The sequence below is a fragment of the Apostichopus japonicus genome, chromosome 19 (assembly GCF_037975245.1).
Source record: "Apostichopus japonicus isolate 1M-3 chromosome 19, ASM3797524v1, whole genome shotgun sequence".
NCBI lineage: Eukaryota > Metazoa > Echinodermata > Holothuroidea > Aspidochirotida > Stichopodidae > Apostichopus > Apostichopus japonicus.
This window is the reverse complement of record NC_092579.1, coordinates 10,885,842-10,908,284: the sequence shown is the minus strand read 5'-3', so window position 1 is coordinate 10,908,284 and position 22,443 is coordinate 10,885,842. Positions and strand designations below refer to the sequence as shown.

The 22,443-nt window shown below is 38.0% G+C and overlaps 1 protein-coding gene and 1 long non-coding RNA gene across 5 annotated transcripts in view; one reads left to right on the top strand and one right to left on the bottom strand.

The window, feature by feature from the left end:
- Positions 1–22,443, top strand: part of LOC139959674 (uncharacterized) — a 254,502-nt gene that overhangs the window by 49,983 nt on the left and 182,076 nt on the right. The gene's annotated exons all lie outside the window — the stretch shown is intronic.
- Positions 16,795–22,443, bottom strand: part of LOC139959652 (cell adhesion molecule 1-like) — a 29,274-nt gene continuing 23,625 nt past the window's right edge. For all 4 annotated transcript variants that reach the window (XM_071957443.1, XM_071957444.1, XM_071957446.1 and 1 more), the window contains exon 6: positions 16,795–21,002. In XM_071957443.1, the coding sequence (XP_071813544.1) occupies positions 20,891–21,002 (112 nt within the window). In that variant the 3' untranslated portion in view covers positions 16,795–20,890. The remainder of the gene's footprint in view (positions 21,003–22,443) is intronic.

The window sequence follows — 22,443 nt, the reverse complement described above, 5'->3', positions numbered from 1 at the left end:
GGTTACAAGCAAATCATGCCAGATTTCTTGAACCGCATACTTCAATATGACGTTACATTGTTGTCTAGTCGACATAAGTTGCCCTAGTACACAAAAGAACCAAAGAGAGATATAGACTATTTTGCCGAACATTGCCTTATGTTGTTTCGCATAGGCTGCAGAGTGTTTTTACACGAATCATGCGCGGATACAGGGCGTGTAGGGTCACCCATGGCCCAGTCAACCAAACACAAAAATGCATAAGTACTAGTTATAATCACAACCTTACAGCAGCGTAGCCAGGAACTTGCAAGGGGGGGGGGTGGAGGACACAGTTTGCGATTAATATGGGGGACGGGTGTAAGGGTGTCCCCTTTCCCCTTTCAGAAATTTTTTTGAACAATTGAAGGTCCTTAGATGCGATCTGGTGCAACGTTTTACCAGTTTCATCATTATCATATTATATCATATTATCAGCAGATTTTGTTTCCTGTTTGAATTCACTTACATATTATATCAGTAAGATTAACATAGTGCTTATTAACAATTTTTCCAGGATGATTTTTGTTTATTGTCCAATGTCTGGACTTTAATACATTTGACGAATTTAACTGATGGGCAATATAAACTTTCATATTTTGTAAGACAGCAAGATGTGCAATGGCTTAAAAACAAAGATCGTTATCGCAGTGTATTTAGCCGTGTAATAATTATTTATAGGAAGCGCGTATCACGTACGATTGCTAGCTTATAGCTTCATAACATGCTGTTTGTGACGTATGACGCATCATAGAAAGGATGAGAACGCACGTTGTCGACGATGTTGTACATACGGTTCGTGACACTCCATCGAGTGCGGTTAGGTAGGCTATATGTATTTTATTACGAAGTGGCCAACTGTAGGCTTGTAATAGGCTATCGGCTAAATTTAGCTAATTGTTGGATCTGCATCGTTACATCGAAAGTGCGGCGATGTTAGTAGATTTAGAAGTGACACAGAAACGACTAAACTTACATTGCTCCGATAGAATCAACTACCGAACTTGTGTATATTTTAACGTTACTAGTGTGACAAAAACACGTGGCTTGGGAGCCCACAACTAACCAGGGACGTAGCCAGGGGGGAGCAGGGGGAGCGACCGCTCCCCCCTTTCAGTGTCGATTTTTTTTTTAATAAACTGTCGTTTTTTTAGCATGGTATTTTGTCAGTGCTCTTTTGATCTTGAATACTCGTCAGCTCCGTTAACTCAATTATAATCGTAGTAACATTCACGCCTACTGATTCAACTACTTACTTAGTTTGGCATATGCAATAAGCTAAATTTAGCCTATAGCCTATTAGAAGCCTACAGTTGGCCACTGCTTAATAAGATACATATTGCCTACCTAACCGCACTCTATGGAATGTCACGAACCGTATGCACAACAACGTCGACAACGTTCGTTCTCATCCTTTCTATGATTCGTCTTAAGTTGTTGCACGAATAGCATGTTATGAGGCTAAGCTAGCAATCGTATGTGATACGCACTTCCTATAAATAATTATTACACTGCTAATACACTGCGATAACGATATTTGTTTTTAGGCCACTGCATATCTGGCTATATTACAAAATATGAAAGTTTATATTGTCCATCAGTTAAGTTCGTCAAATGTATTAAAGTCCAGACATTGGACAACAAACAAGAATCATATTACTGGAAAAATTGAAATAGAGCACTGTGTTTGTCTTCTGATATATATGTAAAAGAACATGTGAAAGAATTCAAACAGGAAAAAAAATCTGCTGATAATATCATATCATATGATCAGGGGCGTAGCCAGTATGTAGCACTGTAGGCCCGGGCCTACACTTTTTTGGGCCAAGTTATCTTTTTTTTTAAAACACCCATAATTCAAATCGATACGCTTGCTGGACGAGTTTAAGAGTCTACATAGACAGGAAAAACTATTGAAATGAACGTAGCAAGAATATGGCTAAATTAGGTGACCTATTCTTCTGTCATCTAGGCTGTCATTTCTATTGCGTGCCGTTTCATTCAACACTCTACCCGACGAAAAAGTCTAGAATCCGATCTTGTCAGTTTTTTAACATCTAGTTAAGAACCCGTTAACGCAGATAATATTTCAGTTGAGAAAACAGTTGAGAAATTTGCATCAGATGGCAATCGTCGGATAGCTCTAGACTTCTCTTATAAGGCTAACTTAAACATTTACTAGCTACAGTTGTATCAAAGACAATTACTGGCTATAGTTGTATCAAATATATACATTTCTGGCCTATCTTTGTATTTACAAGTATCAGAAGTTGAAAAGTAAGACTACTCTGTACATGTACCTTGCTAATTTTAAATACATTATGTGGTATTGAATTACGTACTATTTTAACTCGTTTGTTTTTGGGGTTTAAAAGTGATACTGAATGAGGTGTCTCAAGTTAGCAAGAGGCCAGGGAACCAGAATGAACACTCGGGAAGGGCCGTTTCCGGCCATCTGGGGGGTTTGTAAAACCAAAATTTTCTTGTACGCTCCGCGCCAACCGATGGTGGCGCTCCGCTCAGATAGTCGTGCCTACAACTTTGAAAATCCATATCAATTGCAAAAAGTGCTCCCCCCCTTTTAAATTCCTGGCTACGTCGCTGCAACTAACACCCCCACTTGCTCTCATGGTATGAAAATTACTTTACAGCAATATGCATATATGGTAACTTCTTGTGTTCAGAGTGTTCAATACTAATTACATCAGTTACCAAGCAGGAATCGCTTGAACTTGTTGATCTTTGAGTTTGTTGCTGGTTTTGTAGAATTATCTGCAACCATATCCTCTGTTAGGCAATATATAATGTTACCTTAACCTCATTGACGATTGTACGAATAAAGTGTTTTGATCTCTGTCGGTGAACAGGATCTTTACTCAATGAAATAGCACTCTGGTTGCCTTCAAGAATATTAGTACAGTCATAAATTTTCTTGTACATACCATTAAACAACTGAGTCAAGTTCACACGTTTTTGTGTTGAAGCTGTCAATGCCATGTATTCAGCCTCACAAGTAGATAATACAACTGTGGGTTGCTTCTTAGATTTCCATGAAACGAGTTGACCATCCCGTCAAAATGAAACAATAACCAGTTGTACTTCTTCTGTCCTCCACTGAAGATGCCCAATCTGAATCACTGTAAGCAAGTAACCTTATGGATTGACTTGATCTTTGAAGCATAATTTGTGATCAATTGTACCTTCTAGGTACCTTAGAACATGTTTGGCAGTAGTCATGTTCTTTGCTTTAGGCTCTGACAAATGGTGTTACAATCTACTTACCACCCAACTTAGTTCTGGTCTAGTGCATGGCATGGCATAAATCAAGCTTCCGACTATTTACGATAATTCTTTGGATCAACAGCTTCTACTGTTATATTCCAATTTCTGTTCACATGGAGGGGATCTAGGCTTAACGTTCACCATTCAAAATCTTTCTACCATTTTGATGATATATTTCCCCTGGCTCATCTTGATTTCTTCCTTCTTTTTGCTTAAACTGGATACCAAGAAAATATGATATCTTACCCAAGTCTTTCATTTTAAATGTCTTCTGCATAACTTCCTTGAAATGATCTAGCAAGTGTGTGTTACTAGCTGCCATAATCAGACTATCAACCCAAACAATGACTATGATCATGTCATATTTAATCTGCTTCTTGAATTTTGAACAAAACCATTTTCAACAAGATTCTCATGTAATACTTTATTCCAATTTCTACCGGACTGTTTCAACCCATACAGTGATATCTTTAACTTATATACCAACTTTTCTCCTGTGTCTGTGAAAACTTCAAAGCCTTCTGGTTGCTCTAAATAGATTTCTTCATCACTAGGAGCATGCAGGTAGGCAGTTTTGACATCCATCTGATGAACAATCAGGTCATTTTGCACTACCAGTTGCATTAAAATCCTAATTGATGTGATATTGGTGTCGGGGCAAATGTTTCTTTGTAATCTATCCCCTTTACTTGATTGTAACCGACATATCTTGCCTTAAATCTGCTTGTACCTTCTGAATCCTCTTTAGTTGCATACACCCACCACCCCCCCTCCCCCACTGGATGTTTACCTTCGGGTAAAGTTCTTATCTCAAATGTATCATTCTCCCATGATGAAGTTAGCTCTTCTTCCATGGCAGGGCCGTCTTAACGCATGGGCCCACTGGGCCCTGGCCCAGGGCCCCGCGATGTCAGGGCCCCGCAATCGTAGTTACCACATGTCTTAATCTGGGAGGAAAACTTATTGAATAGGCCATTAAGCCTGACTGAATTCGATACTTGACAACTTGTGACGAGAGTTGGTGAAACACTTGAGAGTTTGACATTAAATATTCGAATCTGAGTTGGCAACCCTGGAATATACAATGCCCGAAGGCTTACAACACCAGACAACTCGGGTCCGCGGTCCGAGCACCAGTCATTTTTTTTCAGTGCAATTCTCACCCAGGAGAATATATCCGGTAAGTTGATATTCATTTTCCATCACTTAACATCGATTACCGTCATACTGTATATGGTCATAAATAAATGAGCCTTTCGGGACATCAATGATCAGGTGGAATTGATCCTAAATCTTATCTACTGTAATTACTTTGTGAGCTCTTTATAGGCATGTCCATGAAGTCCTAGTAGTAGAAGTGAATTGCTCCTATGCTATGCGCGATGTCTAGACAACCCTTTACGTCCCAATGTATGAGTGTGTCATACATTGGAGAACAAATTTTCAAATTTTTATAAATGTTGATCTCCTCAAGTCCCTGAAATCCTATCTCGACCATATGAGAGACGAATTCGAAGATTACGAACTTGCAGCAAAGGCTAACAGCAGGTGTCCGGATCCGGAATTCAGCGACGAACACAAACGTGCACAAAAGCGAAATGTTCAACTCACCAGGGATGACGGGTCAGCCGAAGAAGTACGACTGAAAGGCAGTGAAAAATTCAAGGTGGATACGTAACGCCCTAGCCTGGACTCACTAACCTCTCAATTGACCAATCCTCAATCAGCTGAAAACAATCGACAGTGATGAACTTAGTCGGAGCTGTGAAAAGTTGGCCAAAGTTTATCATGACGATCTTGATTACCACGAATTACTCAACGAATGCAAACAATTCAAGCACCACCTCGTCCTCGATAAAGAATGCACAGCACTCCCAGATATCTACAGGAAACTAATTTCACATCAATTGAAATACGTGTTCCTGAATGTTGAAATTGCCCTCCGAATTGTCCTATGCATGATTGTTACAAATTGTACTGGGGAACGTTCATTTTCAAGGTTAAAACTAATCAAGAATAATCTCCGGAACAGAATGGGGCAACGGCGACCTAATAGGCTCTCTCTCATGTGCATAGAAAGCGACATCCTCAAAAAGATTGACTTTCAGCAAATCATACAACAGTTTACGATCAAGAAATGCCGCAAGTTCCGTTAGTTTCCCCAGTTGAAAGACTCAACACAAGGGTGTTACAAACGGTGAGTCCAGTATTGTTACAGAAGGGATGGAGGGCAACTGGAAGATTACTCTTCTATAATGTATTTTAGCTTTTAGATATATCACGTATGTTATTCAGCTAAAGTTTTATGCTTATGCGCGACATAGGGAGGGGTGGTAAAGGCAGGCATGTCTATGCTTGAGCGATTGTCAAGGATGTCAATTTTTCACGCAACTTTATTCGAACTCACTTGATTGAGGGGCCCCGCTCCATTGTCGGGCCCAGTGATCTCTTAAGACGGCCCTGTTCCATGGCATTTTTCCATGTTGATATATAAGGTGAATGCAGCATTGACGAGATACGATAAGTTGTCATTTAAACATTTTGCAGAAAATTGTTCAATTGCTGAGATGGAATGAAGTGAACAATTGAACATTTTTCAGATAAATGTTGAATTGATGAGATATGATAAGTTGCCAATTAAACATTTTGCAGAAAATTGTTCAAGTGCTCAGTTAAAGCAACTGAGCAATCCATCATTTTTCTGATTTTCGATAAAATATTATCTTGTTATCTATAAACAATTTACTGAAAAATGCTAACTTATGGGGCTGAGTTTTCTTATGTTGATGGCACTTTTATGCTTCCGTATATATTTCATACATGTCATTGACTCGGTTAAGTTTACAGGGTCTACATAATGAATCCAGCCAAGCAATTAATGTCAGACGCCCTCCATTTGTCTCCAACTTCTGATTCCGTCATACACCATCTAATGATCATAAGGCCTAACAATTGAGTTTGCGAAGACACAGGTAACTACTGTATACTGTGGCCCGTCGTTAATTAAACCCTTATTATTGTCCGTGCAACATGGTCGTAATTTGGAACACGTCTTTGAAAAAATTTCTTTTCTTCAAAATTTATGATCTTCCACGGTCCAATGTGCAGTAAGCTGCATTGCACAGAATCCAACGTTAGTGCTTCTACTTCTATTCTGTTGGGAACTTGTTGGCACTTTCGCTTCATAAGTCATAACAATGAACCCGCTGTTCTGCAACTTGACTGTAATCGATCTAGCTGCATCTGAGAATATTCCAACTGCAGACTGACTGTTTGGTGACCATGAACTGAGTGTTGTACCATGTGTGGGGGTTCAGACAGTGAAAGGTACTGTTTCACCTCAATCATAGTGGAGTGACTGTGGAATGCTGTATAGGCCTAGATGTTTATGTTATTGGAGAACGCCAAGTGAGTTGTTATATGTACTACTTGTAATGACCTGTTATAATTTGTAGTGTCGGACATGTGGGTAAGTTTAACACACATTAGAGGCTCGCCTCTGCACTGTGGGCAAACAAGTTCATAAATGTTCGGGTCGGCCAAGTGCGAAGAATGTGATGCTGATTTATAGTTTTAGTTATTTTCACTGATGTAAGGCATAGTGGTAATTCAATATGACATGTATGGGTGTAATATTCTTACCTTGGATCGAGGGACATATTGTGTTGAGACATGCCTTCACCTCCAAAGATCAACAATAATTCTACTTTTGACCCAGGTTTGACACAGTAGCAGATGATTCAGAAGGGGTGGGGGTGGTGGGGACGGAGCAGGCCCATATTAGCTAAAAAATGGAAAAATATAAGAAACAAAAAGGTGACAAAAGGAGATCTGACAAGTGGTTCCAAATTTTTACTTTTTTAATGTCAAATTGATGATTCAGGGGCCAAGGCTGGGGTGCTTACCAACCACCCCCGGCAACCAGTCCGGTACTAATAATTGGTACAATTTTTCATACCATCTTTTTTGTCAGAGTATAGCCTACTGCAGGAACAGTGTAATGACCAGATCTGACTGAAGCTTTCTTTCTATTGTGAAACCTTGCGATGGATCCATTGTGGGAGAGGGAATTGGGTTTAATGCCTCCCCCTAATCCCCTTATTTATTTTGTTTTGTGAACATTTTACAATAATGTCGAGGCTGATATTAGGATGTGATTGAATTAATAACTTGCCATACAGTTTTTGTAGGCATGTGTTGCAAATAACATCCATATATCAAGATGAAGATTAAGTTATGAATATAAATGAAATTTGGATTTTCCGAATGCGAGTACAAAGTACCGAGAACGAGTGCTTAAAAGTGTACCCGAGTACGGACTCCATTACGAGTATAAGTACGCCTGCATTTGCTTATCATGTGCAATCACAACTATAGGTGGTCTTTATGGTGAATCATGTATTGGTATATAAGCCATGGACAAGGTAGAAAAGATGGAGTTTCCTAGTCTGCCCAAGAATGAAATTGATATCCTTTGCTCGTTACTTTATTACGTTATCAACATTATCGTTAATCTATTGGAAGGAGATTGTGGGGGGGGGGGGGGGAATAATTCAAAAGAATTTTGGGAAAAGAAGCTTTAAATCACCTTCTTTATTTGTACACAAAGTGTACTTTAATTTAGACTCGTTCTCAAAAAAGTAAAATATCAATTATATGATAACCAAAAATATGGTAAAACAAGCGCTGCATTAGGTCCTTTAAAGTCTTTGCCTCGATATTGGTTAACCTTTCCAAAATATGTACATTGCAGTTATTGTTATATAATAATGTTACCAGCAACTTTGATTTCTTTGAGATCTGTAAAACATTACAACGTACACACAGAGTTGCATATGCGTATACGCACAGAGCAGCTATAAGGCTCTGTATGCGGCTCTGTGTACGCACTTATGACAGCGCCCTTCGTTAAAATGCTGGAGAGCCCCATGATTTTGGCACCACTCCGTCAATGCAGCATTCTGAACACGTTCGTTCATACATGTGGTGTATATCATTATCTCATCTACCTACATGTAATGTATAGGTAGATCATGGATACTGTGCTTCATCCCACATCAGAAAGTGAGGGTGTGTGTGTGTGCGTGAGCACAAATGTGTATCTCGAACTCCCCCTAAACAGTAAGTCCGATGAATTTCAAACTTGGTGGGTAGGTGTCTTACCATGTAAACTCGTGCTTGTGTAATGGTCAGAAACCTTAAAATTGGCTCTTAGCAATTTTCTGCTGGACAACTTGTATAAGAAGAGGCCTTTAACCACACGATATGTAGAAAATGATAAGACAAATTTTAAAATAGGAGAGACTTAAATGTTAGTGGTCGGTGTCAAAGGTCAGCTGAGGTTTAATTGGCCTTAATTGCCCGAAAGAGTGTGTCGCGAACTCCTCCTAAACCGTAATTCCGATCGAGTTCAAATGGGTGGGTAGGTGCCTGATCATTTATTGTTTGCACCCTCACTATCTTTACAAAATTATGATTACGATAACTCTGGTATATTGGTGTGTTAATGCAAATAGACAAATAAAAAACGAAAATAGAACTATGATTTTCTTTTCAATTTTATTTACATAACCTGCTTAAGATATAGTTTTTGAAAACCATGTTTTTTTTGTGACGGCAACTTACTGGCAGCCAGGATGCCTGCGCAAAAATTCGTGAGAAACAATGCGACGTAATATAACGGATACATTCAAACAGTAAAATCACGTCGTTAGAATTCCATTAACAACAGCTCCTCTCCAATGGCCCGGTGGGCTGGGGAGCCTGGTACAAATTACAGCCAATTCTCACAGTAGTTAATACAGTCGGGCTGTGTATAAAATATTTTTAACTGTGGGAATCAGCTCATGAATTCACTTTGTTAGTTAGTCTGTTAGTTCGTAAAAAGGTACGTGCTATTGGCAACCCGTCCGTGCTAATATATTTAGTACGATGACCAAATACGGTGACCAATGCATCCTGACATATAGGCATACATAGCATTGGCAGAGACTACAGCTTTTATTAATCTGCACCTCGTCCTCCAGAAAACGAAGTAAAAATAGGTAAAATCTTATTTGGCTATTACTCAGTAGCTTATTCCTGAGAGATTATGTATGAATAAAAATGACCCACATACAGTACGGTGTTTGGTTATTAAAATTAGACGAATGTTAGCCGTCGACGAACATCTTGAGGCGTTCATGTTGATGTCTGTGGAAAAAAAAGGATCTTGGCCAAACTTGACACTAACAATATAATTGATGGTGTGGCTGCCAGAAGCAGCGAACTGCTATACGCTCCTTCTCTCGTAGATATGACATGTGCTCGTGTTATTGAACATATATGTTTTAGAGGAATTTATTTAGGTTTTTTTTTCATATTTTTCAAGCATGTTGTCACAAAATGCATGAAAAACTAAATAAAATCCAGTCTAAAACATATATTTTTGTCTATTTTTGTTTACGTTTTTAAATTTACTCAGTTTAATGAAGTGTTGCTTATGGAAATTTACTCAGTTTTGGGTCTATTTATAGGATTATTGTAATAAACAATATTGAGAAATATCGCACCATTTTGCATCTAGGCTTTCCTTAACTTCAAAAAATCAGACCTCTCCCCCAATGACGGCGATCACTATGTAAGTAACATATCAATGAATAATGGGCCGGCCTAAGTGAAAAATGCCCGGGCCAGTTTTACGACCCATTCCGCCCCTGCCGACTACGTTACGCCTGTATTGCGAGGTTGCCTAGGTTACAAATACTTTACTGCATACTACACTGACCTTTTTTTTATCAAAGCTTTCAACTTTCCCAAGTTGTAGAACAGGTAAAAGTAACCTACCTTGTCCTTGAAATTCTAAAGTTTCGCACATGTAGAAAATTTTCGAATATTGTCCTAGGCATTTGAATGTCAAACCCTACGAATGCGTGATATTTCTTTCGCCTTAGCAATTGCCTAACGTTAGAGCAAACGACCACGAGCCTAGGTTATTGAATATCCGACCGTACTAATATACTGAATTGGACATTATGTTGAATTGTTTGTAATGGCGCGATTTCAAGACGATTGATTCATTCGTGATGTTAGGTACAGCCAGGGGCGTCAATCAGGCGCGTATCCAGGGGGCGTTGGAGCGCGCGCCCCCGGGTAAGAAAAAGAGGAGAGAAAAAAAGAGAAGAAAAAAGGAAAAAAGAGGGGGAAAAAAGAGGAGGAGGCGAGGAAGGAAGGGAAAAGAAAAAGAAGAAAGAGAGAAAAAGGAGAAAAGGAGGGAGAAAAGAAAAACGCCAAGACACCGGGAAGAGAAAGAGGAACAGTGATATACAGCGCTGATCCCTGTTATATACACAGGGTAGCTAGCATCGGTTATTAGGCCTACATCGCATGCCATCATATACCGTACGGTCCGTCAAAGTTGCGCAGTGTACCGCGGGATGCTAATGTAAACAACGAAATGTCTTACGTAGATAGAGAAAAAGCATGGAGGTCCAATTATGTCAAAACTATCTTTTACATTAGTCATGGCGAATTAGGGACTGCAACCCCCCACCTCCTACGCCTATGTGTGTAGTGTTCGGTTTCGGAAATATTTTCTATTTTTTCATTTCCTTCAACCAAGTTTTATAATAGCCGTTATAAGGGGTTTTAATATTTGTACACCAATAAATTAACTGTCTGAATTTTCGAAAATTTCTGACCATCATTCTTCATCACACTTCCCTCTACTCGTGCATTTTCAGAGCTCCCAACTGACCCGCAATTCGCGGGTTGGACCCGCATTCTAACACCCAAACCCGCTGACCCGCGCAAGCTTCCGAAAAACCCACATTGTAATTGTCAAGTATACTTAAAAAAAAAATTGCATTACATTTTGACTTAGCAACCATCATTTCTTTAGCATTTAGCATAATAGAGTATAAAACCTCCTTTACAGCATCATTTGAACCACAAATTAGCCTATATTTCTTTTCATTGGGGCGAGCAGCGAACATTTTCATGCCACGGGAAAGAATGAATTATCACCTACTATTCAATTTATTGATGTTACACACAAAAAATGCATATTTCTCAGAAAATTTTGGGTGACAAAAGCCTTTCTAAGTGCCACCATTTTACATGTAGGCATTACCAGGATTCCAAAAAAATCCAAAAGGGGAGGGGGACACCCCCTCCCCCGGGACGGCGATTCGTGGCATGTACCAGCATTTGCCTTCTCAAGAGTTGGGAGCTATGCAATTTAGACCAGTCTGTTAGGGGTTGATGGAGGTTTTTATATATTGGTTGTCCATAGATGAAATTTTGTGCGACATTATGGGTATTTTTTGAAGTGAGTTTATTCACGAGAATGTGAATTTTCAAATTCTGGACAAATAATGGGCCCAAAACCTTGAAAAGTGGGGCTGACGGATATTGTGCCGGGCCGCGACGTACAATCACCTACAAAAGCAATGATCCACACGTCATGCGATGAGGTCGAATATGATTTGTGACTGGTGACAATCTTCAAAAAGGTTATGGATGGAAAAAAAAACTATTGGGAAATACTTGGTTCAAAGGCAAAAAGTGTACATCCATGGTTGGTCATTTTCAAGGCCGAGAAGTACCATTTCTGGTGATCTGGGTGGTAGCAAAACCAGAAATTTTCTTGTACGCTGCGCGCCAACCGATGGTGGCGCTCCGCTTAGATAGTAATTCGCGCCCCCCCCCCGGGTTAGAAAATCCTGGATACGCCCCTGTCATTATACAGTCACAGGTAGGGGGGGGGACAGAAATTATACATACAAACAAACACGCATACATACATACATAGGTACACGCATACACACACAATCACGTATGCATATACTTACATATAATATATGCATGACTTAGAGCTTCCCTATAAAATCTTGCAGAAAGATGCTAGTGGTATTAAATAAACTTAATTGCTATTTCTACAATGTACCCACAATGTTTTATTCTCTACTCTATCCCACCTCATATAATATTTCCCACCCAGTAAACAACAGTAATAACCATAGTGCTGTATAGAAGGGGAAAATAGTAGCCAATGGCTCCAAAATGAAAAAAAAAAACCAGAATGCAAATATGCATCGTGTTTCGATGATGTAACATGAGCATCTGACATAATGTATAGTGAGGGTGTACAACGTACTTGATCTTAGTAATTCAGTGAAAAGCAGTGTGATGCGCTAACAATAAATTCAAAATGACACAGGCTGTCCGGAATGACCATTGACCTCAACAACAGGCCTAGGCTTCTTGTGCTAAATGTGATAGATATATAACATAACATACTAAATATGACATATGTCCTTGTTGAAAAATTGTATAAAACTTTTTTCTTTTTTTTTTGACAATTTAACCCTTGGTAAACTCAAAAGACCATTGACCACCGCCCACAATATTAGGTTTTTGTACTTTTTATTGTGGTACAATTACATATCAAATATGCGATCTGTCCAAGCTTCCCTTGCGAGATTATGTTTAGGAATTTGTCCCCCCCCCCCCTTCTAAATTCATGTCGGGTTGCCCAATATTTCGTGACTTTGACGTATCACGTTTCGGAAAATTACCGTTTGCACTTGTTGCCCCGTAACAATGGAAGCTGGTCAGTGATTCAGGCCTCATTATCAATAGCTATCCAGATGGTCGGGGCCGGACGATCCCAAGCGCACCTTATTAGGTCAATGTGACATTGGCACCCCTTTCGCCAGCAGGCTCACTGCAAATACTACATCTAAGTTCTACCACCCAAATGAGTCTTAACATAAAAATAAAATGTTTCAAACTTACCATTTTTTGTCACGCCACAGCTATACAAAAGAATACATATACGAACTTTTTAGGCCTTTTACTGACACACTTTGTATGCAGTTGTGTGTTTCATGGAATAAAGTATCGCGTGTTTGTAGCATAACCAAATGATCCAGTACAGGCAGGCGCGTATCCAGGATTTTCTAATCCAGGGGGCGCGAATTACTATCTCAGCGCAGCACACAAGACCATTTCTGGTTTTGATAACCCCAGATCACCGGAAATGGCACTTACTTGAAATGGACCAACCAGATGTACACTTTTGCCTGAGAACTAAGTATTTCCCAATAGTTTTGTTTTTCATACATAACCTTTTTGAAGATTGTCACCAGTCACACATCATGTTCGACCTCATCGCATCTCCATGTGGATCATTGCTTTTGTAGGTGATTGTACGTCGCGGCCCGGCACAATACCCGTCAGCCCCACTTTTGAAGGTTTTAAGCCCTTTATTTGTTCAGAATTTGAATATTCACAATTCTCGTGAATAAATTCACTTCAAAACAAACCCATAATGTTGCACAAAATTTCATAAATGGGCAACCAAAATAGCAAAATCACCTTCAACCCCTAACAGATCGGTCAAAATTGCACGAGTAGAGGGAAATATAATGAACAATGTTGGTCAAGGAATTTTGGAAAATTCAGACACAGTTAATTTAGTGGTGTTCAGATATAAAACCTCTTATAACGGCTATTCTAAAACTTCGTTTCGTTAAAGGAAATGAAAAAAACCCAGGTATTTCCGAAACCGAAAACAACACACATAGGCGAAGGAGGCGAGGGCTGCGGACCTCCCCCCTCCCCCCCCAACCAAATATTTTTGTGAAAATTCGGGCAGTATGCTGATAATTGTTCGGGTACCTACTGAAAGAACAATAAATTGCAATGATGTAGCTATAAATGAAATCCATAGTTTTAAAGAAACTCTCCATGGTATAATTAACATAAAGTTCTAAGCTTGCCCGACTAATTCGCAATTACTAATGTAAAAGAGAGTTTTGACATATATTTGACGTCCATGCTTTTTCTCCATCTACATTAGAATATTTCGTTGTTTACATTATATCCCGCGGTACACTACGCAACTTCCACGGACCGGTACACGATGGCATGCGATGTAATAACCGATGCTTGCCTGTATGATATTGACATGGACATGTTGAACGCGAACGTATAGCGCGAAAACTTTTGGTAATATTTTTGGGCAAGTCGTTACAGCACCCCCCCCCCCCCCCCAATCAAATTGGGCTCCTACGCATATGACTACACACGTAGACAGTTTGGAGGCTGTTCATCCTGGAAAGCCATTTTCATGCTCACTTGCCCGCTGATATAAGTTGACGAGATACGATTAGTTGTCAATTAAACATTTTGCAGAAAATTGTTCAATTGCTCAGATGGAATGAAGTGAACAATTAAACATTTTGCAGAAAATTGTCACTTCCATTGCTCAGATGGAATGATGTGAAGAATTAAACATTATGCAGAAAATGTCAATTGACGAGATATGATAAGTTGTCAATTAAACATTTTGCAGAAAATTGCTCAATTGCTCAGTTGGAATGAAGTGAACAATTAAATATTGTTCAGAAAAATGTTGAATTAACGAGATATGATAAGTTGTCAGTTAAACATTTTGCAGAAAATTGTTCAATTACTCAGTTGGAATGAAGTGAACAATTAAACATTTTTCAGAGAAATGTTGAATTGACGAGATCTGATAAGTTGTCAATTCAACATTTTGCAGAAAAATGTTCAATTGCTCAGTTAAAGCAACAGAGCAATCCAACATTTTTCTGATTTTCGATAAGATATTATCTTGTTATAACAATCAACTCAAAAATGTTTACTTATTGGGGCAAAGTTTTCTTATGTTAATGGGACTTTTAAGCTTCCGTACAATTGGCATTTCAGGTAGGAGTGTATAACATTTTATATCTGGACAGCACTGTAGCATCGAATTGTATAGGTCTAGTGCAGTTCGCATATAGATCCTGGTCTAATAACAAAATGGGTCATGTTCCCCGACGACTGGGTCGAGTTCGAGACCAGCCACAATTGGTTTCATAGCGCAATTGTTCAAGGCGTCCATACACACACACGCCATATGATAGACCATACATAGTATATATACATATAGTGAGAGAGGAAATATGGAAACGTTAAAAATGGAGTCGTAGGGGTAAGGGGTAGGGTGAGGCGCACGCCCCTTCTGAAATCCTCGATCCGTCACTGGCTACCCTGTGTATATAATAGAGATCAGCACTGTAATGATGTCACTCTTCCTCTTTCTCTTCGCCTGGTGTCTTGGCGTTTTTCTTCTACTCCCTCCTTTTCTCCTTTTTCTCTCTTTCTTTTTCTTTTCCCTTCCTTCCTCTCCTCTTCTCTACGGTATACACATGTAGTCGCCGAAGTTGGTCCAGCATTATGGTTTCAGAATCGGTCTGCGCTAATGGATAGGCCTATTCCTGGTCAACCCTAATACAGTGAAATATAAACAATCGTTCTGTTCCGTTTGCTGAACAACAGGATCTCACGTTTGCGGCATTTTCAAGGCATATGAGATGTTGGCTACAACATACAGTTGACACAGTGCCTTATAGTGATCGCCCCCCCCCCCCCTGTTATATACGTCACTCTTCTACAAGCTGGGAATCCTGGAAATATGTACTGACACTTGTGTGTGTCAATTCGAACATACTCATTCGCAAATTATTGTCGTCATATAATTGACATTGCAATTTTGCATCATAGTGGATCTCCATAATTTTTAGGACTAATACATATTTGTCACTATCATTTCAGGTTCTTATGAATGTATGTGTATGTTTATGCATGAACAATGTTGGAGACGCTTTTAACATACTTTCTATGGAAGTTACGAAAAGTTTATCTGAAACCGTTTGAAGCTTACTCTGCGCTCAAACACTGATTAATTTCAAGTTAATAAACATTGCCTGTTTTTGTGGTCCACATGTTTTTCTTTTAGATTATTTTAAAGGAGCCAATGGTTGGTTCATCTGTAAAGATGAAACCGAATGGACTAATCATATGAAAGCAAGACTTAAAGCTATAGTAAAATATGCAAATGCTTCAAATGCAATTTACAATCCGCAAATTTCAATGCCAACTTCAGAAGCAGCTAAACCAATCAAAATTGGTCTATGGATGACTTTTCAACTCAAGAACGACAAAAGTCAATCCTGGGGAGATATAAACCTTGAAGGAATAAGCAATTCTTAAAAGTGACTGAAGTAGAGCATCGAGGAACAGATACCTCTATTAGATATTTTAAATATTAGGATTTTTTTTAGCAATTGTTTGTAGCAATGTTTATATGACAACAATGTAGCAACTATGTAGCAATGTAGGGAGAAACTGAAAGAATGGTTTGCAGAAGCAATTCTCCTCACTAAAATTGAACTTAAAGCCAACTTATATTATCCAAACTTCATATTCCTCAGAGCGCTTTTGTGATTGAACATGTTCCTTCCAATACGTTTGATTTTTTGCTTAGTTTGTGTCACTGCCTATGCGTGACTCGATTTTTTTGGACCTTCGAGCGGTAAATATAGAAATCAAGTAAAAGGGCACCGGGGCAGCTGCTTGACTCGTCATTTTTAATTTTGTCTGGTATGGAGACCCCAAAAAGAGCAAGACACGTGCGAAATATAAACAAAGAACTCGACTGGATTGGAATATGAAAATGTGTAATGTACAAACCAATATACCATACGTAAAATATGTGCCAGAACCTGCTACCAGCTGGCCGAAGAGAAACAAAGATAACCTGTATACCAAAAAACTTCTGCTTGCAATCTAAAAGGAAACTATTACGTCACATGACAGGACGAGAATAAATGTTCAATGTTTCATCCTCAATATTGCAAAAGGTATAAAGCGGGGACGCCGCCTTTAAATTTTAAAGTCTATTGGTTCCTAAGATGTGGTTCAGAAACCTGAACTGGAAATATTGCACTCTTGCTTCAGCAAGTGTATGGGAAGGAATACTAAATATAGTTAACCAATCGTCCTGCGAGAAGTCAAAAGTAACATTCCACTTAACGTAGGCTTTTGGCGGAAGTGAATTACAGCCAATAAGGTGATGATAGACCAACTGCAACAATTTAGAACTGCGAGACATAAGATTGAAAATTGTGATCCTACTGGTCCTCGATATTGTTTTCAAAACTGAGCGAATCCTTCCAATTTATAGGAATTGCAGAAAGGATCCTATAAAAATGAGTAAAGGGATATCTAAAAGCTTAAATTGGTCAGAAAAGCATTAAAGAACAATTGCTTCCCATCTGGCAAAAACAGATCGCTAACAAACAAACCGGCATGGTGAAGCTTTTTGTTATAGACGATGGTATTATCAATTCTAATAAAATTATTGTTCCAACGTATTTGCTCACCAAAGTGATCCGAAAGTTTCTTAAAGGTAACCTTACTCCAAGCCATACAAATTTGCTTAATGGAGATATTTTTAATACAAATAACATCCTGGTAATGAAAATTACAATTAAAAAGCAACTCTTTACTGAAAGGCAACAGAGAAGAATGAAAAAAGAGCTTCTAATACCATGTGTTGGCATTCTTACAACAACGTTTGATCCAAGAGGTTTTCATAGCATCAACAAAGCTGTGAACATGTATTATTTTTAACCCCCCATTTTCAATTGGGTTATACAAAGTAAGTCTCTTAACTTTGTCAGGATTCCCATTCCAAATAAAATAAAAAATAGTACTTGGATCTTATTAACAAAATTTTTTGGAGGGCTTGGAAGAACCTGAAAAAAGAAAAGGAGTTGGCTGATTGCAATAGACTTCACGATTGTGTTTCTACCAAAAGGTGTGAGATCACGCCCATTCCAAACTCTAATTGAGCTGGTGCTTCAGCCTAGATCATTTTTGAACATAATTTAAGCTATCTTCTGTAAAGTAGGAGGACCCAGGGGAAAAATTGATTTGTTGAATGAATTTTAAGACCAGATGCCATTTGAAAATTCTCTAAAATATTGGAGTACCGTCGGGTACCGTCCAAGAAGAAAGTTTGATTTCATGACCAAATATGTTAATCCCCTTGATGTTGTTGTCACAATAATTTTTCTGGCTAAAATATCTGCACAGAGAAAAAAGAGGTACGGGCTAAGGGGACAACCATACCTTACTCCTCTCTGAATTTGGAAAACACGTGTTGAATTCCATTATTGAGAACACAAGAAGAACTACAAATGTGTATGTAAAGAGTTTTGACCCACAGCCAGAAACATTCCCAACGTTAAACTAATTAAGAGTGTGGTCAATATAATCCCAATCAATACAATTGATGGAAAATGTAGCATTTTCAAAATAGAGCATCAGCAGTCAATATTTACATTATGCATTACAGTATGCATTTTGGCAACAACAATTCGATTCCACAGCCAGAAACATTCCCAAAGTTAAACTAATTAAGAGTGTGGTCAATATTATCCCAATCAATACAATTGATGGAAAATGTAGCATTTTCAAAATAGAGCATCAGCAGTCAATATTTACATTATGCATTACAGTATGCATTTTGGCAACAACAATTCGATTCCACAGCCAGAAACATTCCCAAAGTTAAACTAATTAAGAGTGTGGTCAATATTATCCCAATCAATACAATTGATGGAAAATGTAGCATTTTCAAAATAGAGCATCAGCAGTCAATATTTACATTATGCATTACAGTATGCATTTTGGCAACAACAATTCGATTCCACAGCCAGAAACATTCCCAAAGTTAAACTAATTAAGAGTGTGGTCAATATAATCCCAATCAATACAATTGATGGAAAATGTAGCATTTTCAAAATAGAGCATCAGCAGTCAATATTTACATTATGCATTACAGTATGCATTTTGGCAACAACAATTCGATTCCACAGCCAGAAACATTCCCAAAGTTAAACTAATTAAGAGTGTGGTCAATATAATCCCAATCAATACAATTGATGGAAAATGTAGCATTTTCAAAATAGAGCATCAGCAGTCAATATTTACATTATGCATTACAGTATGCATTTTGGCAACAACAATTCGATTCCACAGCCAGAAACATTCCCAAAGTTAAACTACTTAAGAGTGTGGTCAATATAATCCCAATCAATACAATTGATGGAAAATGTAGCATTTTCAAAATAGCGCATCAGCAGTCAATATTTACATTATGCATTACAGTATGCATTTTGGCAACAACAATTCGATTCCACAGCCAGAAACATTCCCAAAGTTAAACTAATTAAGAGTGTGGTCAATATTATCCCAATCAATACAATTGATGGAAAATGTAGCATTTTCAAAATAGAGCATCAGCAGTCAATATTTACATTATGCATTACAGTATGCATTTTGGCAACAACAATTCGATTCCACAGCCAGAAACATTCCCAAAGTTAAACTAATTAAGAGTGTGGTCAATACAATCCCAATCAATACAATTGATGGAAAATGTAGCATTTTCAAAATAGAGCATCAGCAGTCAATATTTACATCATGCATTACAGTATGCATTTTGGCAACAACAATTCGATTCCACAGCCAGAAACATTCCCAAAGTTAAACTAATTAAGAGTGTGGTTAATATAATCCCAATCAATACAATTGATGGAAAATGTAGCATTTTCAAAACAGAGCATCAGCGGTCAATATTTACATTGAGAATGCTTCAGTAAGGTTTATTTCAGGAGGGAATGGTACTACATGAAGATGTACAAATGTGAGATTTTTTTTAAGCAGACAAGGAATTTGACATTGTTGTACAGTACATCTAAAGTCTGTCTACCTGACTGTACGTGGCTCACATATGACTCAGCAAGACTGAACAGTAGTTCAAGGCTTAATTTTCTTAATTCTTAAGTTTGAATATTGAACTTCAACATACAAAACTGTAATTTTAAGTTTCAATATACCACAACTCAATTTTAGCCCATATGTCAAGGTCATATTTTGTCAAAATGACAAAAAGTACCACTTTTCATACAAATTAATTCCCAAAGTGAGTATTATTTGTCTCATATGTAAGTAACACCTGTTAACCCCTATAGGCTGGCTGTAACCTGAACGTTTGGCCTCTCTAGCAGTGCTTACTGGTAAGATGCGGCCAAAAATGACCCAGCAAAAATTTCCCATTAAAGCCCAATCCACTCATGAATATTAACGAGGTAAAAATTGTTGTTGCAAAGAACATTTTACTTGCTATGTAGTTACATCACCATACTAAGTATGAACTAAATCTTAAGTTCTTAAATCTTAAGAATTTTACATTAAGCCCCGCCCACTCATTTATGTGCAAGATAGCCCCACCAAAAACAAAACGGATCATCTGCTGACCATGACCAACATATATACTTTCTTAGGATGCCACATACACACACACATATGCCAACTTGACTGCATAGGTTCCAATCGATGGAAAGCATCAAACCAAAAATCAGCAAGAAAATGTTCAATATTGATCGTCTACAATTATGTGAGTTGGAACATTTGTTAAATTTCTTCCTGCAAAATACCTAAAGTAAAATGGTGGTTTATAAGAAATGTTTGTTTGAAAAGAAATCAACAAGCTTTGGTTTAATGGACCGTGACTTACTTCAACTAGCTTTGCAAGTGTCATTCACATCATCTAATTTAATATACTGCAAGATTAAAGAATGGCATCCATCAGCCTTGACAAACTTGACAACAAAGTATAGATCTGACAGTTGGAACCTGATAGTAACACCTGTAGTTTATGATATATATATATATAAACAAACCAAACCTATCCCCCTTCTTCGGACATCAAGGAATGTCGTCGCCTGGAACCGTTTGGAACTGAACCGTTTGCAACCGAACTGTTGTTTGGAACCGATGGTCTTCCATTTTTCAAATATCTTTTGGTGCATTGCCAAGTTATCATGAAAGAAGAAGAAAGAAAATTATCCTTGCTGTACATTTTTAAATTCATAAGTCATTCTGGAAAATTTGCACCAGAAAAGACAATAATAGGCCTTTTTTAATAAAAATAGATGTACAACCAAATGATCTTAACATTGCAGTTACAATGTAACAATCATGTTCCATATATACACTTTATTTAGAATTGTTTACAAGTGCATGCACGTATCACAAATGCATGCATGCGTTGACTTTACACAAACTATAGTCTTTCACGCCAATGTGACCCCTGCTCGAAATGGAATGGTTTGTGACGTGTCTTATGCATATATGAGAAAAATGGGCTTGTCTAAGCAACTTTTTTTCAAATGGCCTGGTCCGGTGGTCACTTTAGGAGAGTGTTGGGAAAACAAGAAATTAGGTTACGATTGGTTAGTTTACAGACTTTGCCTTATGTTGATCTCAAATGACCTTTGACCTTCACAGCAAAAGGTTAGGGTTCTAGTACTCATTAAGACGGATCCACATACCAAGTTAATCCACAATGAACTTTGAGCTACCGAGTTTACAAGCAGGTGTCACACACATACACACACATACACACAATCACATAGATTCCTTTCACCTCAGGCAAGGAATGAAAAATCATGATTAATGATAAGTATGTTATAATCAAGTAAAAGTGTGGTAACAGCATGATGGTAACCCCACGCCCAAAGGCTTAAAACATGATATGGGTATGTAAAGTTAGGAAGCTCATGTACAATATCTATAAAGAGGAACAAATGTTACATCATTGATCACTGTGGGTAACAAACGACAAAAGTGAGACAGACTACATGAAATCAGAAGTGTTTAAACATACAACTGAAACCAACCAACCTACCTGTATGATCTAGCTATGCAGCACATTACACTACTGCAGTAATACATTATAATTTACACTGCACACATTACTACAGGTACAGTGTATGGTACAGTGGCAAGTAGCTCTCCTATACAGTGCATAGCTAGGGATGGCATTTCCTAACTATTTATGGTTCTTTGGGTGAGGGGTTAGACAATGCATTACTAATATGCACAATTTTATGACATTCTTGCATAAAGTAAACAAAATAAAAAGAGGTGCCAAGGGCATGGGTATTGTTCAATGCAGGTCATGCTGTACAGAAAAAACACATGACATAACTTTATGATATATAATTCATTAAATGTTTTTTAATCATTTGTGCATGGATGTTATAGGCCTGTTGTAATATAATTTGTATTACTTCATTCCTATTTCTATATTTCTCAAAATATTACAAATATATGTGTTTTGTCACATGACAAGTTTTAATTTTCAATTGGTATAATTGCTTAAATACCAACCTTTTTATCATTGGTGCATACATATGTTATAGGCTTGAGGGATTATGATTTGCATTACAGGTATGA